Source organism: Nothoprocta perdicaria, unplaced genomic scaffold (genome assembly GCF_003342845.1).
Source record: "Nothoprocta perdicaria isolate Ctin4 unplaced genomic scaffold, notPer1 scaffold_0, whole genome shotgun sequence".
Taxonomy (NCBI): Eukaryota; Metazoa; Chordata; class Aves; order Tinamiformes; family Tinamidae; genus Nothoprocta; species Nothoprocta perdicaria.
In genome coordinates, this window is record NW_020454092.1 from 13,647,875 (window position 1) to 13,670,455 (window position 22,581).

General features: G+C 61.8%; 3 protein-coding genes across 3 annotated transcripts in view; 1 reads left to right on the forward strand and 2 right to left on the reverse strand.

The window, feature by feature from the left end:
* On the reverse strand, positions 1–7,859 carry HECTD3 (HECT domain E3 ubiquitin protein ligase 3). Its single transcript, XM_026033468.1, has 21 exons — positions 7,536–7,859; positions 7,255–7,415; positions 7,048–7,140; positions 6,589–6,724; positions 5,940–6,055; positions 5,565–5,678; positions 4,602–4,684; positions 4,182–4,347; positions 3,676–3,757; positions 3,409–3,591; positions 3,224–3,276; positions 3,006–3,070; positions 2,694–2,797; positions 2,252–2,365; positions 2,011–2,100; positions 1,714–1,920; positions 1,256–1,385; positions 716–790; positions 355–436; positions 208–279; positions 1–88 (listed from the first exon to the last, which is right to left on the reverse strand). Exons 1-21 carry the CDS (start codon positions 7,857–7,859, stop codon positions 4–6), a joined length of 2,535 nt encoding a protein of 844 aa, XP_025889253.1. The 3' UTR covers positions 1–3.
* A 176-nt stretch (positions 7,860–8,035) lies between these two features.
* UROD (uroporphyrinogen decarboxylase) lies at positions 8,036–12,135 on the forward strand. The gene is made up of 10 exons (XM_026053601.1): positions 8,036–8,199; positions 9,029–9,141; positions 9,226–9,305; positions 9,621–9,683; positions 9,780–9,977; positions 10,240–10,401; positions 10,537–10,674; positions 11,108–11,208; positions 11,472–11,538; positions 11,729–12,135. Exons 1-10 carry the CDS (start codon positions 8,036–8,038, stop codon positions 11,891–11,893), a joined length of 1,251 nt encoding a protein of 416 aa, XP_025909386.1. The 3' UTR covers positions 11,894–12,135.
* A 1,435-nt stretch (positions 12,136–13,570) lies between these two features.
* ZSWIM5 (zinc finger SWIM-type containing 5) overlaps positions 13,571–22,581 on the reverse strand; it is a 92,184-nt gene continuing 83,173 nt past the window's right edge. The window contains exons 7-14 of the mRNA XM_026033477.1: positions 22,205–22,351; positions 21,114–21,251; positions 20,341–20,601; positions 19,577–19,712; positions 18,048–18,205; positions 15,933–16,096; positions 15,615–15,696; positions 13,571–15,135 (exon numbers count right to left, since the gene is read on the reverse strand). Of these exons, the coding sequence (XP_025889262.1) occupies positions 14,273–15,135; positions 15,615–15,696; positions 15,933–16,096; positions 18,048–18,205; positions 19,577–19,712; positions 20,341–20,601; positions 21,114–21,251; positions 22,205–22,351 (1,949 nt within the window). The 3' untranslated portion in view covers positions 13,571–14,272. The remainder of the gene's footprint in view (positions 15,136–15,614; positions 15,697–15,932; positions 16,097–18,047; positions 18,206–19,576; positions 19,713–20,340; positions 20,602–21,113; positions 21,252–22,204; positions 22,352–22,581) is intronic.

A 22,581-nucleotide genomic window follows, 5' to 3' on the forward strand; every position in this document is an offset into this window, starting at 1 on the left:
TGCTCACTCGTCCCAGGTGTTCTTGTCCGTGTCAATGGACATGCAGTTGTAGATGGCGTAACGCAGCAGCTCCTCGCACGCCTTGGCCCTGCAGGGGAAAGGCGGCGGTCACGGCCAGCACGGGCACTGCTGGGGGGACAGGAGGGACCCCCGCGCCAGCCCCAGCGTGACCATCCATGGTCAGGGGCCATCCCCAGTGCTACTCACGAGGAGTACGTGGGCAGGTAGAAGATGCTGGAGCAGGTGGAGGCCTCTGGCATCAGGTCCACCCCATGCGAGCTTTGGAGAAAGGAGAAAGCAGTGAGGCCATGGCCAGAGCACAGAGACGCCCGGGCCGGCGCGGGGCAGACTCACTTGGTCCTGTCCGGGTAGATGGTGATCTGGACCGGGAGGCGGCTCCGGCCAGTGACAAACTTGAGGAAGCGGCTGAGATCCCCTGGGGGGAAGCAGAGGGTCAGGTCTTGGGCTGTCGGGGCCAGCAAGCGCCGGTCTTGATCGCCCCAACCCGCCAGTGGGGTCCCTGGCCACCCACCACACAGCAGCGCACAGCAAAGCAGGGGATGGCCTCAGCATCCCGGGCAGCTTCCCAAGGAAGCCTGTGGTCTCTAGGGTGTCTCCCAGGAGCACATGGTGGGGGGCACCCCATCCCCCTGGACCCACCACCCCACTGCAGTACACACGAAGAGTGAGGAAAGGCTTGTGGGGGGTCACTCACTGCTGGTGAAGTTGTTGAGCGCCTCCAAAAACATCTCGACACGAGGGTCCTTGGAGGGGAATTCTTCAAAGGTGACTGTGACAAGGAACACACGAGAGCTTCGTGAGAGGCTCCCAGCAAAGGGAAATGAAGGTGGGATGTGCCCAGCCCCTCTGCAAGCCCTCACATTTGAGGTGGAGGAGAAAGGGAGCCTTGGGACATGGGCCAGACTGCTCTCCCTCTACCCTGTGCACACCAAGCACTGCTCTTGGAGAAGATGGGGCCACCTCCTACCTGGTGCCAGACAGGTTCAGCTGCCCTCAGGTGCTGCCTTGGCTCCCCCAGCCACCATCCTCTACCAAGACCCTCGTTGTGTGCAATAGAGCAAGGGTCACCCTTGGCTTGCTTGGAAAGGCTCGAGATGCTCAGTGAGCCCCATGAGCGCCAGGTGGCCGCGAGCAGGACTGGCACCATGTCCATATCCAGGAGAAGAAGCACAGGGTCCTGCCTTGCAGGGCCTGGTCGGAGCAGAGAGCAGAGTCAATCCCTTGCAGCACTCACTGTGTTTCCTCAGGTCAGTCACTGTGATCTCAGGCTCCCCACAGACCATCTTCTCCACCTCCTGCCAGGGCAGGAGGTCCAGCATGGCCTGGGGCACCACGCGGAACAGCCCAGCACGGATGGCTGCAATCTGGGGGAGCACAGGAGAGGTCCCACGTCACTGCGGTGGGTCTGAGCCTGAGGCAGCTGCCCAGAGCCCCAAGGTGAGGCAAGAAGGGACCTTAGAGAGAACCCACAGCTCATGGCAGAGCCAGGAATCACCCCTGGGACACAGCAGCAGCCCATGCACGGGATGCACAGACTGCCCAGCTGGAATTAGTGCTGGGGACGTTTCTGCACACAGCAAGTGCACACAGTTAGGGACTAGACCAGCTGCTAGCTACGAGGGTACCAGGAGAACCTGCCATGTGGGGCAGGGTCCACCTTGCAGCTCGGCCAGCCCTGGGAGACAGCGTTACCTGCTCCTTGCTCTCCTCCAGCCGGGCCTTCTGCACCAGGCGGATGAACTCCCTGCGGTCCTCGTAGCGCACCACGGTGCTGCTGCCGTTGGGGATCAGCTCCACCACACGCTGGTCGCTCAGCACCGTTGTGTAGGTCAGCTCTCTGCCAAACATGAAGTCAAAGGCCTCCCTGTCGACCCCCTGCAGCACTTCCAGGAGCTTCACCTGGAACCGAAACAGGCCAAAGCCATCACTGCAGAGTGACGAGCAGGCCACAGGCATGCACGGCCACCTCCGTCCCCCATCCCCGCTCACCAGCTCCGAGTCCACGTCAGCAAAGTCCTTGCGCCAGCTGACCTCCTCCCCTGTCAGCTGCTTCCACACCAAGCCCGGCAGAGCCAGGACCTGCAGGAGGGATTGGAGACGCGTGTCCTCCTCGTGCACCTCCGTCACGGCACTGCCCTCCACCCAGGCAATGCTCCCAGTGGGATGTGGCAGTAGGGACCGAAGCACCTGGGTTGCAATGACCTTCACCACCCCCCTTGCCAGGGCTCACCAGAAACTCCTTGCCCCTCAGAGCTGCTCCCATGAGCTGCCCGATCCACTCGTATTTGGGGAAGTCCTTGCAGGAGGGGTTGGGGACATACACATCCCTGTTGTCACCAGCACCCTGTGGGAGAGAGAGGTTTAGGACCCACAGCCAAAGACGTGACACATGCGGCCAGGACCAGCCCAGTGTCCCCCCACCCTCCCTCTCCATCCCCTCGCCTGCTTTCCCTGCCCCTTTTCACACCATGCAGGAGGTCTCCGTCAGATGGATGCACACACAGTAGCCTGCCTGATGGCCCTGCAAGCATTCAAACAGGACTAGATTCCCAAAACATTGCAACTGAGGGACAAGTCGCCCAGTCTGCAGGACCTCCCTGAGCCCAAATTCAACTGCCCCGACTGCTGCGGGAGCACCAACGGGTCAGGTCTGGGACAGGCGGCTGCCCCACCTGGTTGGAGGTGCGCACGAAGAAGGGCAGGGGCACGGCGACGTCGCCCGAGCTGGGACACAGCTCCTCCGACACGTCGGCCAGGCTGTCCCGAAAGCCGCCGCCTGCAACGCGGAGAGAGGCTGCTCAGCACGGGGTGAAGGTGGATGCAGAGATGGGACCTGGCCAAGTCTCCCAGCACTGTCCCAGATACAGGGGCCACCCTGAATGCACCAGGCTCGGCCTGGGCACCCTGCAGCAGCCGGCGACCTCCCAAGCCACCCTCTGGCCCCCAGAGAGCTGGTGCCTTCGGAAGGGCCCTGGGGCTCTCACCATTGTCCACGATGCCCTCGGAGATGAAGTCGCACTCCCACCACTGCGTGTAGCTCGAGGGCCACCTGCGGGGAAGCGGCAGCTCCGCGCGCCGGCCTCCTCCCAGCCGCGCGAGCCCGCGTTGGCTCCGCAGCATCCGGCGTCTCCCAGCACCCACGTCCCGCGTGGGGCAGCGACACCCCGCGAGCACAGACCCGGCACCCCAGCACGGCCCCTACCTGTAATCCATGGGCTGCTGGTTCTTGCCTGAAGTTCTGAGGCCCTCGTAAAGCTAGAGGGGAGCACAAGGTGGAAAGGGGAGCTGAGCTACGGCTCAGGCAGCGAACGGGGGCCCTGCCCAGCACCCCGCTACGGCGCACGGCCTGTCTTGGCCATGGAGATGGTGGTCACCAGCCACGGGTACCTGGGTGAAGATGGCGTTCTTGCAGGAGGGGTCGAGCGCGGGGTTGGCGCGGTGGTCGCGGGCCAGGTAGCGGTTGATGTACACCTTGGGCAGGGTGTGCGGAGCGGGGCTCTGCGAGTCCTGCATGTACTGGGCGAGGAGGGCGCTGCAGTGCTTGGAGAGCGGCAGGAAGGGCTTGATGCTCTGGCGAGGCACAGGCAGGGCTGCTGGCGGCCGCGTTCCTGCGCGCAGGCGCCGTCCCGCACGCGAGACCCCCCGAGCGCTCACCCTGAGCTGGCTGAAGGTGCCCACGGACTGGTCCGGGATGGGGATCAGGTAGAGCAGGACGCTGTCCAGGAGCGTGATGAACCTGGAGAGCGGAGAGGAGCGCTGTGGGGACGGGCTGGGGTACACGCAGAGCCCAGGACACCCTCTGCCTTTCCCCACGGACAACCTCCGCCTGCCACAGCCCAGCACGGAGCATAATCCCGCAAACACGCGGGTGCCACCGAGGGGTCTGGGCCCCATAGCGAGGGGTGCCCAAGGAGCATCCTCGGTCCAAGTGCTTATTTTGAGCCCCTCATAAGAAAAAGTGCAATGAAGAGCAGCCCTAGCACGTGGCCCACGCTGCGATGCTGCGGCTGGCTCACTGCAGAGGGGCTCCTGTGGGTCAGGACTGGCCCCAGGATCTAGAACATTTCGGAAAGACCCGTACAAGCCTGTGCTAAGGGCTGTGTATGGTGCTTCCCAGGGCCCGGGCTCGCCGCGTGCCAGGGACTATCCCCATGCCGTACCTCTGAATGAGCACTGCCCGCCGGTACAGCGTGTCCCTGTCCACCCCTTCCAGGAGAGGATAGCGCACCAGCCGGGCTGGCCGGAACATGTCCACATTGAGGACCAGGTCCCACTCCCAGAAGGACTTGATCTTAATCCCTTGCAGGCGAACGTTGTACCCGCCGTCTGCCAAGACAGGGCAAAAGTGCTGCGGGGCTGCAGACCCGCAGCCAGCACAGCCCAGCACTGCTGCACCAGGGGACAAGGAGCCGCCTCCGGGTCTGCCTTGGAGCATCCCGAAGGGGCTCATCCCAGCCCTTGTCCCAAGGGACCAAGGAAGCAGCCGGCACGAGGGGAAAAGCTACAAGCATCTGTGAAGGCTGCTGGGGGTTTATGGGCGCTACTGGGCTGGCACCCCAGGTCTGACTAGTCGAGCTCACCCCGGCATTCCAGGATGCGGATCTCCACGACCGGCAGGTGGATTTTCATGTTGCGGAGGACACACACACTACGGTAGCTGTTCCTGCACACGGAGCACAGAGGAGATGGCAGAGCCCCTTTCTCGCCCCCAGTGGCTCCCAAGCAGGCCCATTGCAGGGTGCCCGGGCAAAGGCAGATCTCCGTCAGAGATGCTCCTTGCAGACCCCGCAGCATCCACGGGCTGTTGCTGGCGCTGTCCGCACTGCGGGCCGTGCTGCCCTCCCGCCAGCTCCCGGCTCGGAGCCCCCAACCCTGCCTGGTGGAAACCACCAGGGCTGCAGGGAGGGCAGAAAGGGGCATTTCTGCAACACGGCCACGGCCATGCAGCAACTGGGCAGCAAACCCTAACTAGGGCTCTGCGATGCACCCCATGACACAAGCCCCTATGCTCACCGAGGGCTGCAGCAGGAGGACAGCGAATGGAGAAGGACAGAAGAACAGAGACATCCTGAAGAAGGCGGAAGCCACGTTCAGAGACGCGGAGAAGAGCATAAATTTGGCAAAGACAGAGCAGAACAGAAATGCAACATGACCACGACGCTATTCCCTATGGGGCTGCTGGGGGATTCCCTATGGGGCTGCTGGGGGATTCACAGGAAATGTCTCAAACATTTTTTGACACAAACATTTTTAGAGCAGAACCGGTCAAATACAGAGCAGCAGCGACGGGGCAGGGAGCTCTCCCAGCATGCAGGCCACACGCACAGCTGAAGGTGCTCAGCTCGCACAGAGAGGATGGGTGGCCACCACGCGTACAGCAGCCGCTGCAACCCCCAGCCCAGGGAGCCCCACTGAGGGCCCAAGTCAGGGACAGATCGCTTGGGGTTTACCCTTGCACTTTCCTTAGGCTTCCACACGGACAAACATGCAGTTCAGGAGTTTGGCCCAAGCTGCACGGAGGCTGTTTCGCTCTCGTTACTCACTCGCTGATTAGGATGCTTCTCAGGTGCTGCAGCCTGTTTAGTTCCCCACCATACACAGCCACCCGTCTGGGAATGTAGGACAGGGTCTGTGACTCCAGTAGCAGCCACAGCTTCCTGGATGTGAAGAGAGAGGGAAGCAGCTTTGTCCGGATCTGCCTGGGTGTGGAGACATCTGGGAGATGCCCGCAGAGCTGCCAGCAGGTCTGTGCACACCCCACAACCTGGGACACGGCCACCCCTACCCAGAGCCCCACGTTGTGGCCAAGAGAGCCCAGGTGAAGAGCTGCAGTCAAGACGAACAAGACGCTTTGCCCCCCACACCCTGCTCATCTCCGGCACAACCCCTGCCACGGAGAGGACACCCATGGGTCTCACTTGATGATGGAGCCTTTCTTCATGTAGAGCCGCACCCAGTGCTCCCCCTGGGGCCCTTCGCTCTCCCAGAAGGTGTCTGTCCGGCCGTCAGTCAGGTGGGACGCATTGAAGTTCTCCTGGAAGAGCGCAGCGGGCAGGAGGAGGCAGCGTGAGCATCCTTGGGCCACCTCCTAGGAGTGGTCCCAGGAAGCTGGAGGAGATCAGACCAGGCCAGCCCCTGCATCGGTTGGGCTGCGGTTGAACAGCACCTCCCAAACACAGCAGCTTGGACACGGCCACGGCGCCCTCGCAGCCTGGCGAGCGCCCATGAGCCGCCACGGGGCTTTGCTCCAGCTGCCCAACTCACACCAGCTTTGCTAAAACCTGTGTGGGCCCCTCGGGAGGCACCGGGCCTGGCCACCTCACGCGTCCCACGCGCTGCGGCTCACGCCGAGTTTTGCCAGCGCGTGTCAGACACACCAGGACAGCACCAGCTCCCCGCAGGAGAGGTGCCCTGAGCGGAGCCTCCTCCCTGCCTGGCACCCGGACCCCTTCCAGCTCCCTCCCCTTAGGAGAAGAGGCTTCAGAGCAAGAGTCACTCGTTACTCCTCCCATCTCCGGGGCTTTCCAGGGCTGCCCTGCCCAGCTGGCTCCCGCGCAGGCTACGCACCGCCTGCGAGGAGACGTCGAGGCTGTTGACGTGTTCCTTCATGCAGTCCAGTCCCTTCAGCTCCCTCTCGCTGTGATCGTACAGGAAACGCGCCAGCTCCAAGTCACACTCGTAGCTCCAGGACGCCGGCAGGGACCTGCGGGCGGGCGCCGTGTTAGTGGGACTGGGGTGACCAGGCTGTGCCCCACATGTGCCAAGCAGCCCCCCCGCCTGTCCCGCAGTGCTGTCCAGCCTGGTGGCCCCAGCTGGGAGGGCTCCAGCATCCCGCTGTCACCAAATGGGGACTGCTCCCTGGCTGACACGGCTGTATCGCCGTGTTTATGGCCACCCCAGTCTGGGGGAAACAGTGCAAGGCAGGTGACCTGACGATGTGTGGAGCAAAGGTTGCTTCATCCAGGGGTGCCCAACCTCCCTTCTGACCCCCTCTGTGGGGACCCTCTCCAGGAGATGTGCACGTACCGCAGCTTCTGCACCGCAGCCTCATCCTGATCCATGAACCTGGGGTTCCCTCCGAGCCGCGTGGAGTACGTCAGGTCCACCACTTGCTCCCAGCTGGAAGAGCCCCGGCAGAGCAGGCGGGCAGGGACAGGATGGGTATCAGTGACACGGGACTGCGCAGCACGCACACGGCTGTGCCCTGGCTGGGAGCCCCGGGTTGGGACCTACCTGACCGCAGGTTTATAGTCAACCCCAAACATTTGCTGCTGCCACTGCATCCTCTCCACAGACTCAACTGGGACCAGCTTATCTCCCGCCTCTCCAAACTTCTGTGCCAGGAGCCAACCCTCCTCCAGGTCATGGCAGCCCTTGTGCTCTTGGAGCTGCTCCTGAAATCACACCTGGGATTGTCCCAGCCGTCCGAGCTCGGCGCCCCTGCCGCAGCCCTGGGCCTGGTCCCGCCGGGTGCTGCCAGGAGGCTGCTCGGAAGCGGGGCCGGGCGCCGTTACCTTGCTGAGCTTCACCCAGAGCCCGGCGCCGTTGCAGTACTCCTCGCCCGTGGCGCGCAGGCAGCCGCCCTTGCGCACCTCGATGGTGGCCCGCGCCGCCCGCTTGCCGCCCCGCGCCGGCCCCGGGCTGTCCCACACGCTGAGCAGGCTGCGCGCGGCGGCGGCGGCGCCCGCGGGGTCCTTGCAGATCTTGTACTGCACCTCGCGGGGCACGTAGCAGAGCGCGGCGGGCAGCGGGCGCGCGCCGCGGAAGCACTCGCTGCACTGCAGCAGGAAGCGCAGCCGGCCCAGCACCTGGTGCGGCGCCTCCGCGCCCGCGCGCATCGCGGCCCCGCTCCGGCCCGGCCGAGCCCGGCACCGGAGCCGCCGGCGGTCGCTACTCGCGGGCTTACGGCAAAACCCCGCCCGCTGCCCCGGCAAGATGGCGGCGCCCGCGGGGCGGAGGCAGGGCAAGATGGCGGCGCCCGTGCGGCCTCCGGAAAGGCCCGGAGCGGGGCAAGATGGCGGCGTACGGAGAGGGCAAGATGGCGGCGCCCGTGCCAAGTACGGAAGGGCGGGGCCGCGGCAAGATGGCGGCGCCCGCGGGGCGTGGCGTGGTGGAGCGGGGCGGGCCAGGCCGAGGCGGAGCGCGGCGCAGCAGCATGGAGGGCAGCGAGCGGCTCGTGTGAGTACCGGGGCCCGGGGAGAGCCGATCCAGCACCCCGTCCGGGGCGGCGGGGAGATGGGGCGCAGGGGAAGGAACCGAGTCCGGCCGCCTCCGCTGTGCCCGCACCGCGGGTGCCGCACCGGAGTGGAACTGGAGTCCCGTGCTGGGGACACGGTGTCGTGCTGGGGACGCTGGTGTCGCACCGGGCCCTCCGCGGGGCACAGTGAGGTGGCCTGGGGGACACTAGTCCTGGGGTCCTGCACGGCGGTCACTGGTGTGGCCCTGGGGACACTGGAGTGGCTCTGGGGCCATGCACGGCGGTCACTGGTGTGGCTCTGGGGCCACTGGTGTGGCTCTGGGGCCATGCACGGCGGTCACTGGTGTGGCTCTGGGGCCACTGGTGTGGCTCTGGGGCCATGCACGGTGGTCACTGGTGTGGCTCTGGGGACACTGGTGTAGCTCTGGGGCCGTGCATGGTGGTCACTGGTGTGGCCCTGGGGACACTGGTGTGGCTCTGGGGCCATACACGGCAGTCACTGGTGTGGCTGTGGAGACACTGGTGTGGCCTTGGGGACACTGGTCCTTCCACGCGGCTGCCCCGGCTCCGTTTCGTGGGTACCGACCCGGCTGGGAAGGGGCCGGGGGCGCCCGGTGGCCGATGGAGCCGGGGCTGCCGCGTGAGCAGCACATGCGCCGAGTTTGTCTGTGCTCAGGGCTCGGCTGCGGCGCTGCGGGGCGCAGATAGGGGCCGGGACCCCCGCGGGCAACAGCGGCTGCCGCCCCCGATAACCTAATCTCGCGGGGAGGGCCCCGTCCCACCACAACCCCTCTCTGCTCCTTCCCGCAGCCCCAAGGGCTTCCCCGAGCTGAAGAACGACACGTTCCTGCGGGCGGCGCGCGGCGAGGACACCGCGTACACGCCGGTGTGGTGCATGCGGCAGGCGGGGCGCTACCTGCCCGGTGAGCGCGCGGGCGGCGGGCAGGGCGGCCCCGCGGGCAGCCGTCCCCGTCACCATCCCCGTCCCCGCGGCCTGTCCCTTGCAGAGTTCCGGGAGATGCGGGCCGCGCAGGATTTCTTCGCCACGTGCCGCAGTCCCAAGGTGTGCTGTGAGCTGACGCTGCAGGTGAGCAGCCCCTCGGGAAGGGTCGCTTTGCCCACTCTCTTCCCCTCGCTGCAGGACAGGCTGCTTTCCCGGCCTCTTGTCCTGGCTGGCCACGGCTTCCAGGGAGTTGTGCAGCCTAAAGCTAGACTCTTTGGCAGTGGGAGCGACCCACAGTGGGATTCGGTAGAAGGAGGTTGAGCCACCTCTAACCAGGCAGATTCCCGGCTCGCCTCAGGGACCCCATTGCCTGGGCTGGCTGGGTGCAGCCCTGAGCCCTCACGGGAAGGGGGCCTGGGTCCCCTGCTCACGCTGCTGCTTCCCCTCTGCCACCTGCAGCCGCTGAGACGATTCCCCCTGGATGCTGCTATTATCTTCTCCGACATCCTGGTGGTGCCCCAGGTGAGTGCTGTGGCGAGCAATGATGGCAAGCAGCATCTCCAAAGGAGACTGGTCCAGAGCTTCCCCATTCCTCTTCCTTCTCTCCACTGTCCCCAGGCACTAGGCATGGATGTTGTCATGGCACCTGGCAAAGGACCCACCTTCCCAGAGCCCCTGAAGGAGGTGGAGGATCTGCTGAAGCTGCGGCAGAAGGTGGACGTGACCGCAGAGCTCGGTTATGTCTTCCAGGCCATCACGTTGACACGGCACAGCCTGGAGGGCAAGGTGCCCCTCATCGGCTTCTCTGGGGCGCCTGTAAGTGATGGTGTTCCACAAGGTGGGATTTCCAGCTGGGCATGGTCTTCCCCACCCCTTCCTAAGGGGTGATGCCTTTCCTAGCACCCCCACAGCTGGAGGGACTGGCTTCAGTAGCGTAGTTCATTCTGTGTAGGGCAGGGGATGTTTGAGGGGGCAGCAGCTGAGCCCCAGGCCCTGGGCTGCTCATAGGTCCTGCCTTCAGCACCAGGTCTGGTCCCTCACATCTCCCATCTCCCTCTTCACTTTCTCCTTCCCACAGTGGACGCTCATGTCCTACATGATTGAAGGCGGTGGCTCCACAACGATGGCCAAGGCCAAGAGCTGGCTCTATCGTCACCCCGATGCGAGCCACCGACTGCTGCGGCTGCTGACAAATGTCATCATCGACTACCTGGTGGGGCAGGTGGCTGCCGGAGCGCAGGTGTGTCCCAGGGCTGAGTCCAGGGGGGCAGAAATTAGGGGCAAGAAGCTACAGGGGGCCAGCAGGGAGGAAGAGGAGGAGGAGGGACTGGGCTGCATGGTGGGCCTGGCTCTCCCAGCCCTGCATCTCTGACAGGCGCTCCAACTGTTTGAGTCCCACGCGGGGCACCTGGGCCCGGAGCAGTTCCAGGACTTTGCCCTGCCCTACATCCGAGACATTGCCCGGGGCGTGAAGAGCAAGTTGAAGTCTGAGGCGCTACCCCTGGTGCCCATGGTGAGTCCGGGGCTGCCCGAGGTAGTCCTGTTGCCCGGGGCTTTGTGGGGAGTATGGGGAGCTTGGCTCTCTGTCCTAGCAGTGGGAAGGAGCTGGGATAAGAACAGGCAGAAACCAGTTGCAGAGGGTGCCTGGGAACTCCTTGCTGCAGGGTACAGCCAAACCACGAGCAGGGACCTGCACTGCCCGCCTAGAGATGGGGTCTGCAGGGATCCCAGCCTGTGATGGGCGCTCAGCACTGGGCACGGCCACCTTGCAGCACTGCTCCTCCAGCCCGCCGTGGGAGCAGCAGCACCACAACAGCCCCCCTAGCAGCTCCTCATATCTCTCATGTCCTCCTGGGTTGTCCCTGTTGTCCCCAGCATCTCTTGTGGCAGCCTGGGGCGAGGGCCTGGCCCGTGGCAGGGGCGCTGCCCGTCTCCTTCCTCCCCAGATCGTCTTTGCGAAGGACGCGCACTACGCGCTGCCGGAGCTGGCCCGGGCCGGCTACGAGGTGGTTGGGCTTGACTGGACCATACGGCCACAGGACGCTCGGTAAGTCTGGCACAGCGCTCTTGCGCCCACACTGCACCTTAGGCTCTTGTGCCCACGCTGCGCCTTAGGCTGCCTGGCACCTTCCCCGCTCTGAGCCATCGCTGGCTGGGGACTTCTGACGCAGAGGTGGGGAGAGCCAGGTCCTGGTGCCCAGGGAGCTGACAGCAACCAGGAGCTGCCCAGCAGTGGGGTCTGGGCCAGTGTCAGGCTGCCCCCGTCCCTGTGCCACACGCATCAACTCACCTGCTTCCTCCCCACTGCAGCGCACAGATAGGCAAGGACATCACCCTGCAAGGGAACCTGGACCCCTGCGCCCTCTACGCGCCCAAGGTGAGTAGTGGCTGTGGCCAGCAAAAGGGGCTGGTTTGGACCTGGGTTAAAGGCCTCCTTGCCTTGGTTGCCCCACCTGGAAAGTTGGCTCCTGTCCCAGCAGGACTAACCTGTGCCCTGCCCTATGGCACGGGGCTCAGATACCCCAGGCTGGATAGGGCTGACTCGTGCTTTCCCACCGTGCCTGCAGGAGAAGATTGGGGAGCTGGTGAAGAAGATGCTGGAGGGTTTCGGCACCCAACGCTACATTGCCAACCTGGGCCACGGCCTTTACCCCGACATGAGCCCCGAGCACGTGGGTGCCTTCGTGGAGGCCGTGCACACGCACTCCCGCCACATGAACAAGCACAGCTGAGCCCAGGGCTCGGCGGACAGGACTGTGGCCGAAGCCCAGAGCCCGCACGGCCGCAGGGCTCGTTGCAGGGCGGGATGTAGCATTAAACCAGCACCGTCTCTGTGGCGGCCATGTGGCTCTGGCTGGGGAATTTGTTGGTCCTGGAGGAGCTGGGCTTTGCTGCCAGTCTAGTGGAGTGTGTGAGGAGGACATGGAGCACCTGAGCCCAGGCCTGTGCTTGGGATGGGGCACACGAGGCTCCAGGGACACCTGTCTCCTCCAATCCGCAGTTTTTTTGGAGTCCTATAAGAGCCTGGCCCCAAAGCCCAGCCATCCCCCTCCAGCCCTGCAGCAGGAATTGCTCTCGCTCCAGGCACTCCAGCTCCAAGCAGAGGCTGAGCCCAGCAAAGGGAGAAGAGCTGCTGTGGGCCCCAGGCATTGGGGATCACATCCCACCTCCGCCACCGGCTCACCGTGACCACGGCCAAAGCTCCCGGTGGCCTCTTGGCAGGGTCCTGCTGTGTCTTAGCTTTCCACAGCGACACCAGTGTAGGCTCAGCAAGCACCTGCGGGTGCTGGTGGCACCCAAATGCCTGGGGATGCCACCCGCAACGTCCCCAAACCCCAGCCCACTCACTGCGCTCATGGGTGGCTGCAGGATCCAGCAGGATGAGGCCGGTGGTTGCTCCAACGCCGTTCCCGCAGCCAGGGCTGTCCTTGCAGCCAGGACTGGTCTTGCCGGTGCCAGGCGCGCCTGGGAATCCAGCCCGGGACCCCGAGGGTGTCTCGCTGTGCTCTGCCCCTGTGCGGGGCCAGGGCTGGGGGTGCCCTGGGGAGCTGGGCAGCCCCATCCCGCCCCACGCAGAAACCCCTCCGGCTGCAGGTAAAGGCAGTAGAGAAACAGGCGGTAACGTCCATCCCTTTTATTATTAAACATCAGAGGAAGAGGTCGCACACACACATACACGCACGCACGCGGGAAAAAAAAAAAAGGAAGGGGGGGAAAGAAAAAGGAGAGTAACAGAGGAACAGGAACAGACTGCTCCAAGAATGCTAGCGCGGTGGCAACACATACCGAGTACATTGGTTTCCTGGCCGGAGCGCGGACACAAGTCACTTTCCAAAAAATTGCAAGTCAAACCAGACAGTAGATAACTAGCCCCTGTTCTCTAACTACAAGTCACCGTCCAGACTGGCCCCGGCCCCCCCAGCCCTCCCGACCCTTCAGGCAAAAAACAAATGGAACAAACCCTCCGAGCTGCTGGCCGGGGGCCCGAGAGAGCCCGGCGCGGCGCCGCACGGGGCGGCAGCTCCGAAACGGAAGGTAGGACCGTGCCGGGGGCTGCCGCCCGGCTGTGCCGCCAGGAGCGGCTCCTCTCCTCGTGCCCGCGCGCGCCCCGCGCCCCGTGCCCGAGCCGGGCGCGCTGTTCCCGCTGCAGAGGGGCCCGCGGCGAGGCCGGCGTCCGTGCACGTCCGGGCACCCGCTGCCCCAGTCCCATCCGGCGCCATCCTCACTGCGGCCGCTCCGGCCGGCCATCCATCCATCCATCCATCCCTGCGGGTCGAGCCGGGCGGGCGCCTCCCCCTGCGCCCTTCTCGCCGTGGAAACCTGAGAAACGTCCGCGGGGCCGTCTCCTCGCTGCCGGCGGGTGGTGGTGGTGCTTCGTTGTGTTTAAATAGGAGTTAATAATAATAATAGCAATAATAAAAATAATCGTCCCAGCCCACGACAATTTCAAGTATCCCCCAAATAAAAGACAGAATTATAAATAATTATAACTTTACAATTTAATAATTGACACATATACTATAGTATTTACAGTATCATAAATGCTTTTTTTTTTGTGTTACTTTTAGTAAGCAATCCCTGAGAACAGTTACTTTAACTTGTTTTTATTGAAGTATCTTCACAAATAGAGGAGTTTGCATGTCTCGGGCAGGCGGGAGAAGCACTCTGCAAAGCCATTGCTTTTGGTGACGCATGAGGTTCTAGTGTTGCGGGTTTCTTTGCTCACTCTTTTATTTTTATTCCCTCCATATAATTTTAAAGACTTTTGCACGTTGCAACCTTCGGATCCCTCCAGCGGCCGCCTCCTTCAGGAAAGAGGTATTAGATTTCCAGGTTAGCTTTTGGTATTGGCAAGGGAGGGCCAGGGCCGAGCAAACCATTTCCCGTGGTTGCCTTTTGGTTTGTGCCCAAAGAATCTCTGGATCCTCTCAGCGTGTGAAATGGTCAAATCCGAGAAAAAAATAAAATCAAATTAAAAAAATAAACAAAAGAACAGAACAGAGCAGCCTCTGCCGAGTGGGGGAAGGTGTTCTCCGCTTTTGTTCCTTCTTCTTTCCCGTGGCCCCAGGCCGTGGCCGGCCGCTGGCAGTGCCGGTGCCAGCGGCCGGGGCTCACCCGAACCGTTCTCGCACCAGCAGCATCAGTTTTTTCTTGCCTTTGTAGATTTGTTTGAGATTGTCAATGAACTGGGCGAACTGTATGTGCCCATCCTGCGCCAGGAGGAAGGTCTCCCTGGCCTTGCTGAGGAACTCGATGAACTCGCCGTAGTGCCGCGGGCTGATGTGGGTGAGGCGGGAGTGCGTGGTGTTGATGTAGGCGCTTATCGTCGCGTCCAGCAGCTGCCGCAGCGGCGCCTTGTCGGTGGACATCAGCTTCCCCGAGTTCCTGCGGCCGGGAATGCCGGCCAGGCCCGGGGCCGTCATGGTGCAGCGGCGGAGGATGTCCGAGAGCACCGTGGCGCAGTGCACGCTCTTCACCACCAGCGGGATGATGGCGGCCAGCTCGTTTTTGCCCAGCGAGTGGCTCAGGGCGCAAGCCCAGAGCACGTCGTTGATGGCCGGGTGCGTGTCCTGGTTGTAGGCCAGGTTGAGATGAGTCATAGCCAGCGAGGCCAGCTTGAAGGCCCGGAGCGGGTAGCCCCGGTGCTCCATGTAGCGCGCGATGGTGAAGAGCTGCGTGTAGGTCATGCCGGTGGAGGCGGCGTCGATGACGATCTGGTAGGCGGTCTCAAAGGCGATGTGGTCCTTCTCGCAGAGCGTGAGCGCGGACAGGGCGCAGTTCTGGGGGTCCTTCATGGCGCACTGCAGCGCCAGCGTGCGGGCACAGCTGGCCAGCTCCTCCCGCTGCGGGTAGTCGAGGCTGAGGCGCAGGATGGTGTTGTGGGACATCACCGTGGCGGCCACGATGCTGGTGGCTTCCGTGGGGGTGAACAGAGAGTACCAGCTCTGCAGGATGCTCACCAGGGCCCTCACTCCTGCAAGGGAAACAGGGGTCACGGCAGAGCCCCAGCACCTGGCGTGGGTTAGGAGGCTCCCCTTGCATCTCCGGACATCCAGAGCCACCGTGGACCCACAGTCAAGGAAAACCAAGTGTCCAGCAGTGCCGGGGCCAGGGCCTCCGCTACAACAGGGACAGGTCTGGCAGGGGGCACGCATGGATGCCACCCTGCACTGCCAGGCCACAGGGTATGGGAGCGAGCAAACACCTCCAGCCTGACCCAGCTTGGGGAAACCTCTCCCAGCCTCAAATTCACTCCTTGCTACGGCCCCACTCCTGCCAGCTGATACTCTGGGGATGCACTGAGTTGCCCAAGAAGAAAGAAAAGTGAAGCTCAGGAGACCTCCAACACCCTGACCTAAAGCCATAAACTGCTCCAGGGATTTCCCTTGCCCACTTTGTTCCACCATGTGCAGGCCAGTTCCCCCCTGGCAGAGCCAGGCAGCAGGTACTCACCCACTTCTGTGGCACAGGTCACCAGCCACCTCACCATCTCCCGGCGCCGCCAGTTGAGGGTGGACAAGGTCATGCGCATCACCTGCGAGGCAAACCCGGGGTGACCAGCCGTCCTGGGGCCACCCAAGGACACCAGGACCTCCCGGGGCCGCTGCCCCGTGCAGGGCCATATGAGCCTACTCCTCCCATGCAAGTCCTAGGGGATGTGGGGGAGCAGGCGCTGGGTGGAAGAGCCCCCCAGGGCCAGTCCTGCAGCGAGGGGGCAGGAGGACTGCAGGAGCCAGGAGGGCTGCAGGCCTCCCCAACACGTTCCCCTACCTGGAGTCCCAGCTCCAGCGCCACGTTGAGCAGCGTCGTGTCCGAGTTGCTGTCGGCCGGCGTGGCGATCTTGAACGCGTCCTGGGCCAGCTTGAAGATCAAGGAGGAGGAGTGGATGTTCTTCTGGATGGCCTCCAGCACGGTGCGCAGGCGCAGCATGTCCCCTGCGTGGCCACAAGCACGGTCAGATGGCTCAGGTTCCCCCGCACCCACGGACCCTGCTCTCTGCCTGCCCTTGGGCAAGGCCAGCCCGCGGCCACGGGGGCTCCTCCGGCCGCACGCGCACACGGGTGTGCAGCGATGCAGGGTCCTGCAGTGTGACACCTCAACAAGGCGCCCGGCCCTTTCTGTCCCCAGGGATAGTCCTGTGGCCAGTGGCTCAGCACATTTGCCAATGAAGCACCCACACCAGGCTCCTCTTAGAGGAATGAGGAGCAGCTCAAGATATAGGCCTGCAGGACCTGCTTGAGTCTCTCCTCTGCGAGTCCTGCGAGGCAACGCAGCCCAGAAAGCAGCACCTCACTCCAAGAGAAGCTGAACCCTGCCCCAGAGGATCAAACTCCCCAAGGGCACCAGACACTTTCTGATACACTGGCACCTGTGCCCACAGCAGCTCAGCCCCCTGGGACCACGACACTGTGCTGCGGGACACGCTGCCTGTGACGGCTGTAGCACCACGACGCTCCACAGGAAACCACCTCGGTGCTCCCGGTAGGAACCACCTGCAGCGTCTGGGCCGCAGCACTCCTGATCCCTACAGCCATGCAGCAAGACAGCACTGGCCTCGCTCGGCATCCTTAGGAAACCTGCAGCAGTGCTGGAGTTCCAGCTTGGGAGAGACGGCTCGAACCTCCTGCATCCATTCCAGCCATCACTTTCAGTCCTAAGTGCAAAATTCGGGGCCCGCTGCCCACCTTGTGTCTTCTCCTACATTAACAGCATCTCCTGCCTCAGGCACTGCGCTAGGAAAGCAGCAGTGCAGCTCGGCCTGCAGTGACCTCCTGCCTGCCCCTCAGCTACTCCCTGGGCAGATGTCTCCAGTTCAGCCTGTTCCCAAGGGCTCTGACCTCTGGTTTATTCCATCTACCCTGGGCTCAAGTTTGATGACTGTAAAACAGACTTCTCCCAGCAAAGAACATCCATAGGGTGGTACTCAGTGCTAAACGGCTGGGGAAAGGTCAGTCTTTGTTTAGGAGTGTCAAAAAAACCCCAGCTCTTTTCCACGCACATACTGTGTGCTGTAATCCCTTCCCACTGCAAAGCCTGGCCAGGACTACCTGGATTTGCTGCTTTACTGGTCCCGAGACATCTGAGATGGAGCTTTACTCCCACAGTCCTAAACTGAGCAGCTGAAACGCATGTAAAGAAAGCCAAATGATGCACAGCAATACAGCAAACCTCGAGCTGCACCTGGGCACACACAGGCAGCTCGGATGACTAATAGCTAAAAATACCTCCTGCCACGCACAGCAGCCGCTTGCAGCATCACCAAATTCCAAGCCTCCCTGAAATGGCTAACGGGGGCGCGGGTGGGAGATGCAGTGAGGACACGGGATCGCACTGGGACATGCTGCGGTGAGGGAGAACTCGGGAACTGTCGGATAAAACCGATTTAATGCAATGCCTATAGCCCTGGCATGAGACTCATTTCTGGAAAGCGCTGTCAGGGAGAAGAAGGATAAAGTCCTCCTGTCCAGACCAGCTCCCCACCAGCTCAGCACACTTTGGAGGCAGGACACAGACCTCCCTGGAATGGATGCTGCCAAGCCAGCAAGGCTGCTGCTTTCTGGATGTGCCAGTGGATACTGTGCTGGATGGCAAGCCAGCCCACGCTGGGCACAGAGCATTTGTCGCCAGAAGGTGGTGGGGCTGGTTTCCAGACAAATGGAAGTTTAACGCAAAGCCTCTGCTGGCCTCCATCCTGGGGCCTGGGCAGGAAATGAGGAGGCCCAAGAGGCCAGTGAGGAGGTGTTTCACAAGCTGGATCCCGGTGTCCTGCACAACATGCCCGTTTCCCATGGCCAGCGCCGCCGAGAGCCCCCGCGCCAGGGTGCAGCGAGCGCCCGCAGGCCGCACAGCGCCGCGCGCCCGCGGCCTCGCTGGCCCCGCACCTACCCTTGGCTGCCGTGAGCATGGTGGAGGCGAGCTCGCACTGCTGCGACTCCAGGTGCCCCAGTGTGAACCAGCGCGGGTATCTGCTGGGCACCACCGACACCAGGTGGTGGGGGTGCGTCACATCGCCCGGCGGCGCCGTGGTCTCCAGCACGGGCAGCCTGCAAGGACAGCGGGAGAGGAGGCACCGTGAGAGGCCGGCGTGCCCCCGCGGCGCTGGCGAGGCCGCCAAGGGGCTGCACGCCCGCAGCGGCGCCTCTGAACGCGTCCTGCTGCCGCGCACGTGCGGGGCTCCCCGCGTGCGCAACACATGGGCACGGGGATCCAGCTCGGACCTACTTGAAAGGGAGAGAATGATCCGTGAAGTGATTTATAAACTTGTAAGGGAACACACAAACCTCAGGAGAAAAAAAAAAATTTAAAAAAAAGGAAGGAAGGAAGGAAGAAAAAAGCCCTCCTCCCTCTGTGCTGCTTTTATGTCAGAGCGCACAGCGGAACTCCTGGCTTTATCATCTGGTTCTTCTTAAAACGTCCGGCTGTGATCAGAAGCAGCAGCGCAGCTCTCCAGGGCCTCTGTGGTGGTTTTGGGTTACCTGCTGGTGCAGGGATATGCAAAAGCCTGAAAAACCTGGGAGAAAAGGAAGCCTCAGGAAAGGGGAGCAGGGGTGTCGCTTCGCTAGCCGCAGCGGTACAACCTTGTCAGCTCTTACACATGCCCTGACACGAGTTGGTGCTAATGTCACCAGCTCGACAGCCAGCCAAGGCAGGAAGGAAACTGTCTCCCTGGCCACTGAGGGCCAGGTAGGCTCTGCTTTCCCTCTTGTGGGCCTGGGGCACCTGCCTGAGAGCAAAGACTGTATCTTGCCACCCAGACTGCAGACCTCCTGACCTTGGGGGTCCTGGCTGGGTGCAGGGCCAGGCACGAACACGCGCTAGGGAGCAGCGTGACGCACTGTGCAGAATGGTGCTGCCTTTTGCTCCTCTGTAGCACAGGCACAGACTGAGCCTGGCAGGACTGAGCCCTGCAGGACCCAGGGGCTGCAGTGGGGCTGTCCCTCTCCCAGGGCAGCTGCTGTATTGGTCCTGCTTGGCAGCTACAGTTGACCCATTTGTTTCCCAGGGTCCCTCAGGCACAGAACAGCCCATGAGTCCTTAGGTCCTGCTGGGAATGGTGGCCCTAAGCACTGCAGAGCGCCGTGGTTGCTCTTCTGGCCTGGCTGCCTCCTAAACAGCTCTTCCCAAGGCAGTGGGAATCTCAAAGTTTCCCTCTGTGAGTTGGGGACAGAAGGCCCAACACTCACCCTGTGCAAATGCCTTTGGAATTGAAAATTTGGGGCTTGAAAACCCGGAATCACCCAAAGAGGGAGCGAGCGCCCGGCTGCCTGGCGCCAGGACGCGCAGCACAGGATGCCGAGTCCCAGGCCGGCTGCTGCTCCCATCCTTGCTCCGAGGTTGCCACGGGGCCTGGCTGCCCAGCGGAGCGGAGGAGAAGGAAACACGGCAGGCAGAGAGAGCACAAAACATGCACCCACCTCATGGCCCGCAGCGCCAGCTTGTAGGCCAGGTCCGCGTCGTGGGGCAGCAGGGCGGAGAACAGGTATTTGGCAAAGGTGTGCATGGGGACGCTCTCCCGGTGGATCACCTCTCCCAGGCCACTGAAGGGACCACCTAGGCAGAAACAGAGCCCATCAGGCACCAGCACAGCAGGAACTCCCTGGGGGGGAGCACCGCAGATCTGCTCGGCAGCTCTCTGGCACGTTAGTGAGGCTGGATGCAGGGCAAACGGCTGCTTGTTTGTTTTGTACAAACCCTTTCATTCCTCCAAAGCTCAGGTCGTGTGCCTCGCTAGTGGTTCACAGAAACAGCAGTGTCCCTCAGGTTACCACAGTGAGCCTCGAGCCTCCCCCTTAACTCTTTTTTCTTTGCAAACAAGGCGAGGCAGTTGGACACAGCCTCTTGGCTGGGGTCAGTGATTCAAGAGCTGCACAAGCCCAGAGCTGCCTGGATGTCTCCAGGCTCATAACCCAAACAGACAACAGCACAACATGACGAGCATGGGAGCAAAAGGCAACAGATGCCTAACCCAAAACATGAGAAATGTGAGCAGCAGCATCACTGGAGGAGAAAGTATGAAAAAGCCTTGATGCTCGAGTGTTGGTGGTGGCACAGAAGCTGATATAACACCCTGCAGGGCAACACAACATGCATCGGCCCCCTGGGGGCTGGCCCCACACATGGATGACACCCCCCCAGTGCAGCCTGCTCCATGCAGTCACCTCCAGTGCCAAGCCCCTACCTTCCAGCAGCAGGATGCACTGCTTGCGCAGGGTCTGCACCAGCACCGGGTCCAGCTCCAGGTCCTGCAGCCGAGCTATGATCTGCTCCTCGTTGCGACACACCTTGTCCTGGGCATAGAGGCCTTCAGGCATCACCCTCTGCTGACCCATCCCCATCAGCGCCACCTCTAAGGCCAGGGACAGGTAGGACTCGGTGCTGTCTTGGCTGCCAGTGGCCACGGGCACGTGTTGGTACACCGGGGGTTTGGAGTCCCCTGTGTCTGGAAGAAGAGGAGAGATGCTGCAGGGTTAGAGCAGCCTTCCCAGGTGGAACATCCACAGCAGAGAGCAAAACATCTGAAATTCAGCAGCAACAATCACACTTCCCTTGCTACCTGCCACAGAGAAGGAGATAGCCTGACTGATGGATAAAATCTCTTGATAAAATCTGAGGCTTCGCCCTCTTTCTTGCTCTTAACAACAGAGCAGGGAGACCTGAGCCAAGCGTTTCAGGGCAACAGTTAAAACCATAACTTTCCCATGGGCTGGCACGACCTGGCACAGCTCTGCTATGCAGTTACACTGCTCTGCTCCAGCTTCAAACCCTGGGGCCTGCCAGGGCACCATCTCCCTCCCTCTGCACTGCAGGGTTTTTCTGGCAGCTCCTGCAAAGGGGGACAGCAGGAGGATCTGGAGCCCAGGAGTCCTGAGCCCAAGAGCTACACCCTGACCTGCCTGCTGGGCATGTTTCACCTGGAGTCACCTGGAAGACTGTAAGGAGGAGCCTCAATACCTGAAATTTCAAGGCAATTTTCCTCTTCTAATCTACAGGCTTCCGTCAGTGTGAGGAAGAGGCAGCCGATGGGGTTCAGAGGGTGGCCTACCCAGCCCTCCAAGTTGGTGATGGTTGTTGCCCCTCGCTGCAGCAGCTCTACAGAAAAAAAACGAAAGAAAATTAAAAGTGAAGAATTTAAAGACAGTTTCTGCACTCAAAAAGGTCTCTGAGACCAGAGGCCTTTCCTTACACTGGTGGCTTATGACAAGGAGACATCCAGAGACTGGGAATCAGCTTTGGCACATTATTTGGAAAGGAAGACAAGCAGTTCAGCTGCCATGCACACTGCTGCAGGGAGCAGTCACACAACAACGAAGTGCCCCTAATCTGATGGGAATGTGGTTGAGGGCACAGAAGATGCAGCTGCTTATTCTTTTATCCAGGTGGACACATGGCAAGAGAAATGGTGAATGCACTGCAGAACCCGAGACAGGGTCTGTAAAGTAAGACTGGCACCTTACAGACTCATCCGCAATGGCAGCCTGGGTGTGTTTTGGAAACACAAGCAGAAATCTCTTTGGAAGAAGAAAGACCTCAGTGACTTTTAAAAGCTCCATTTTTTGATGACCTGCAGCTGTCTGAGCTAGCAAGGCCCCAAAGAGCTGCAGCTGCATTGTAGTAGCTGACCCGAGCTCTCTGCTGACTGCAATTGCCAAATGAAAAATGTTGTTCTTGTCTCCTGCTATGTCTTACTCTGCAACTGCAAAGGCCGGGTAGAACGGGCAGCCCGTTACTGCAGGTCTGCTGACAAGCAGCTTCTCCTTAATGCAGGCACCACCTGCAATCACCTGCACAGCCCCTGCACACAGCACACATGGCAACACAAACAGGGTTTCTCCAGCAGAATAGAGGCCTCGTGTGTTCCTGGGCTCCCCTCTGACCTGAACGTGGGTACCAACACCGTTTGCTTCAACCACGTGCATCGATTTGTCCTTCTAGGGAGTGAGCAGTCCGGGCCAGCATCACTGTCTGGGGTGGAGAGAACCTTCTCAAGCCTCTGTACCACCAGCCAGAACCATAGGATCCTTCTGCAGTAGCCCCGGTCATACCTTTCTTCTGATGCTTATATATTTCCAGCTGCCTTTGCTGCTGCAGTCGCAGGGTGTTAATTATGGCAACAGTCAGTCGGAGAGCTTCCCTGGGATAGCCGTGGGAGCGCAGCGCATCCACCCGGGCACAGGCTGTCGGGACGTGCTCTGCAAGGGAAGGTCAAACATGGGCACAGCTGAGCCAGGGAAATGCAGAACCCCCTGGGGTGTTACTGAAAGGGGAAAGAACCTGACAGCCTGTTTTCTGGACATTTTTTTCTGCTATCTTCCCCGCACCCACTTAAACTCCTGCTCCTGCGTAAAGCCGTTTGACTCACCACTCGTGGCATGGATGCTTCCCAGGAATACTAATGGGACTCCCATCACACTCAACCTGC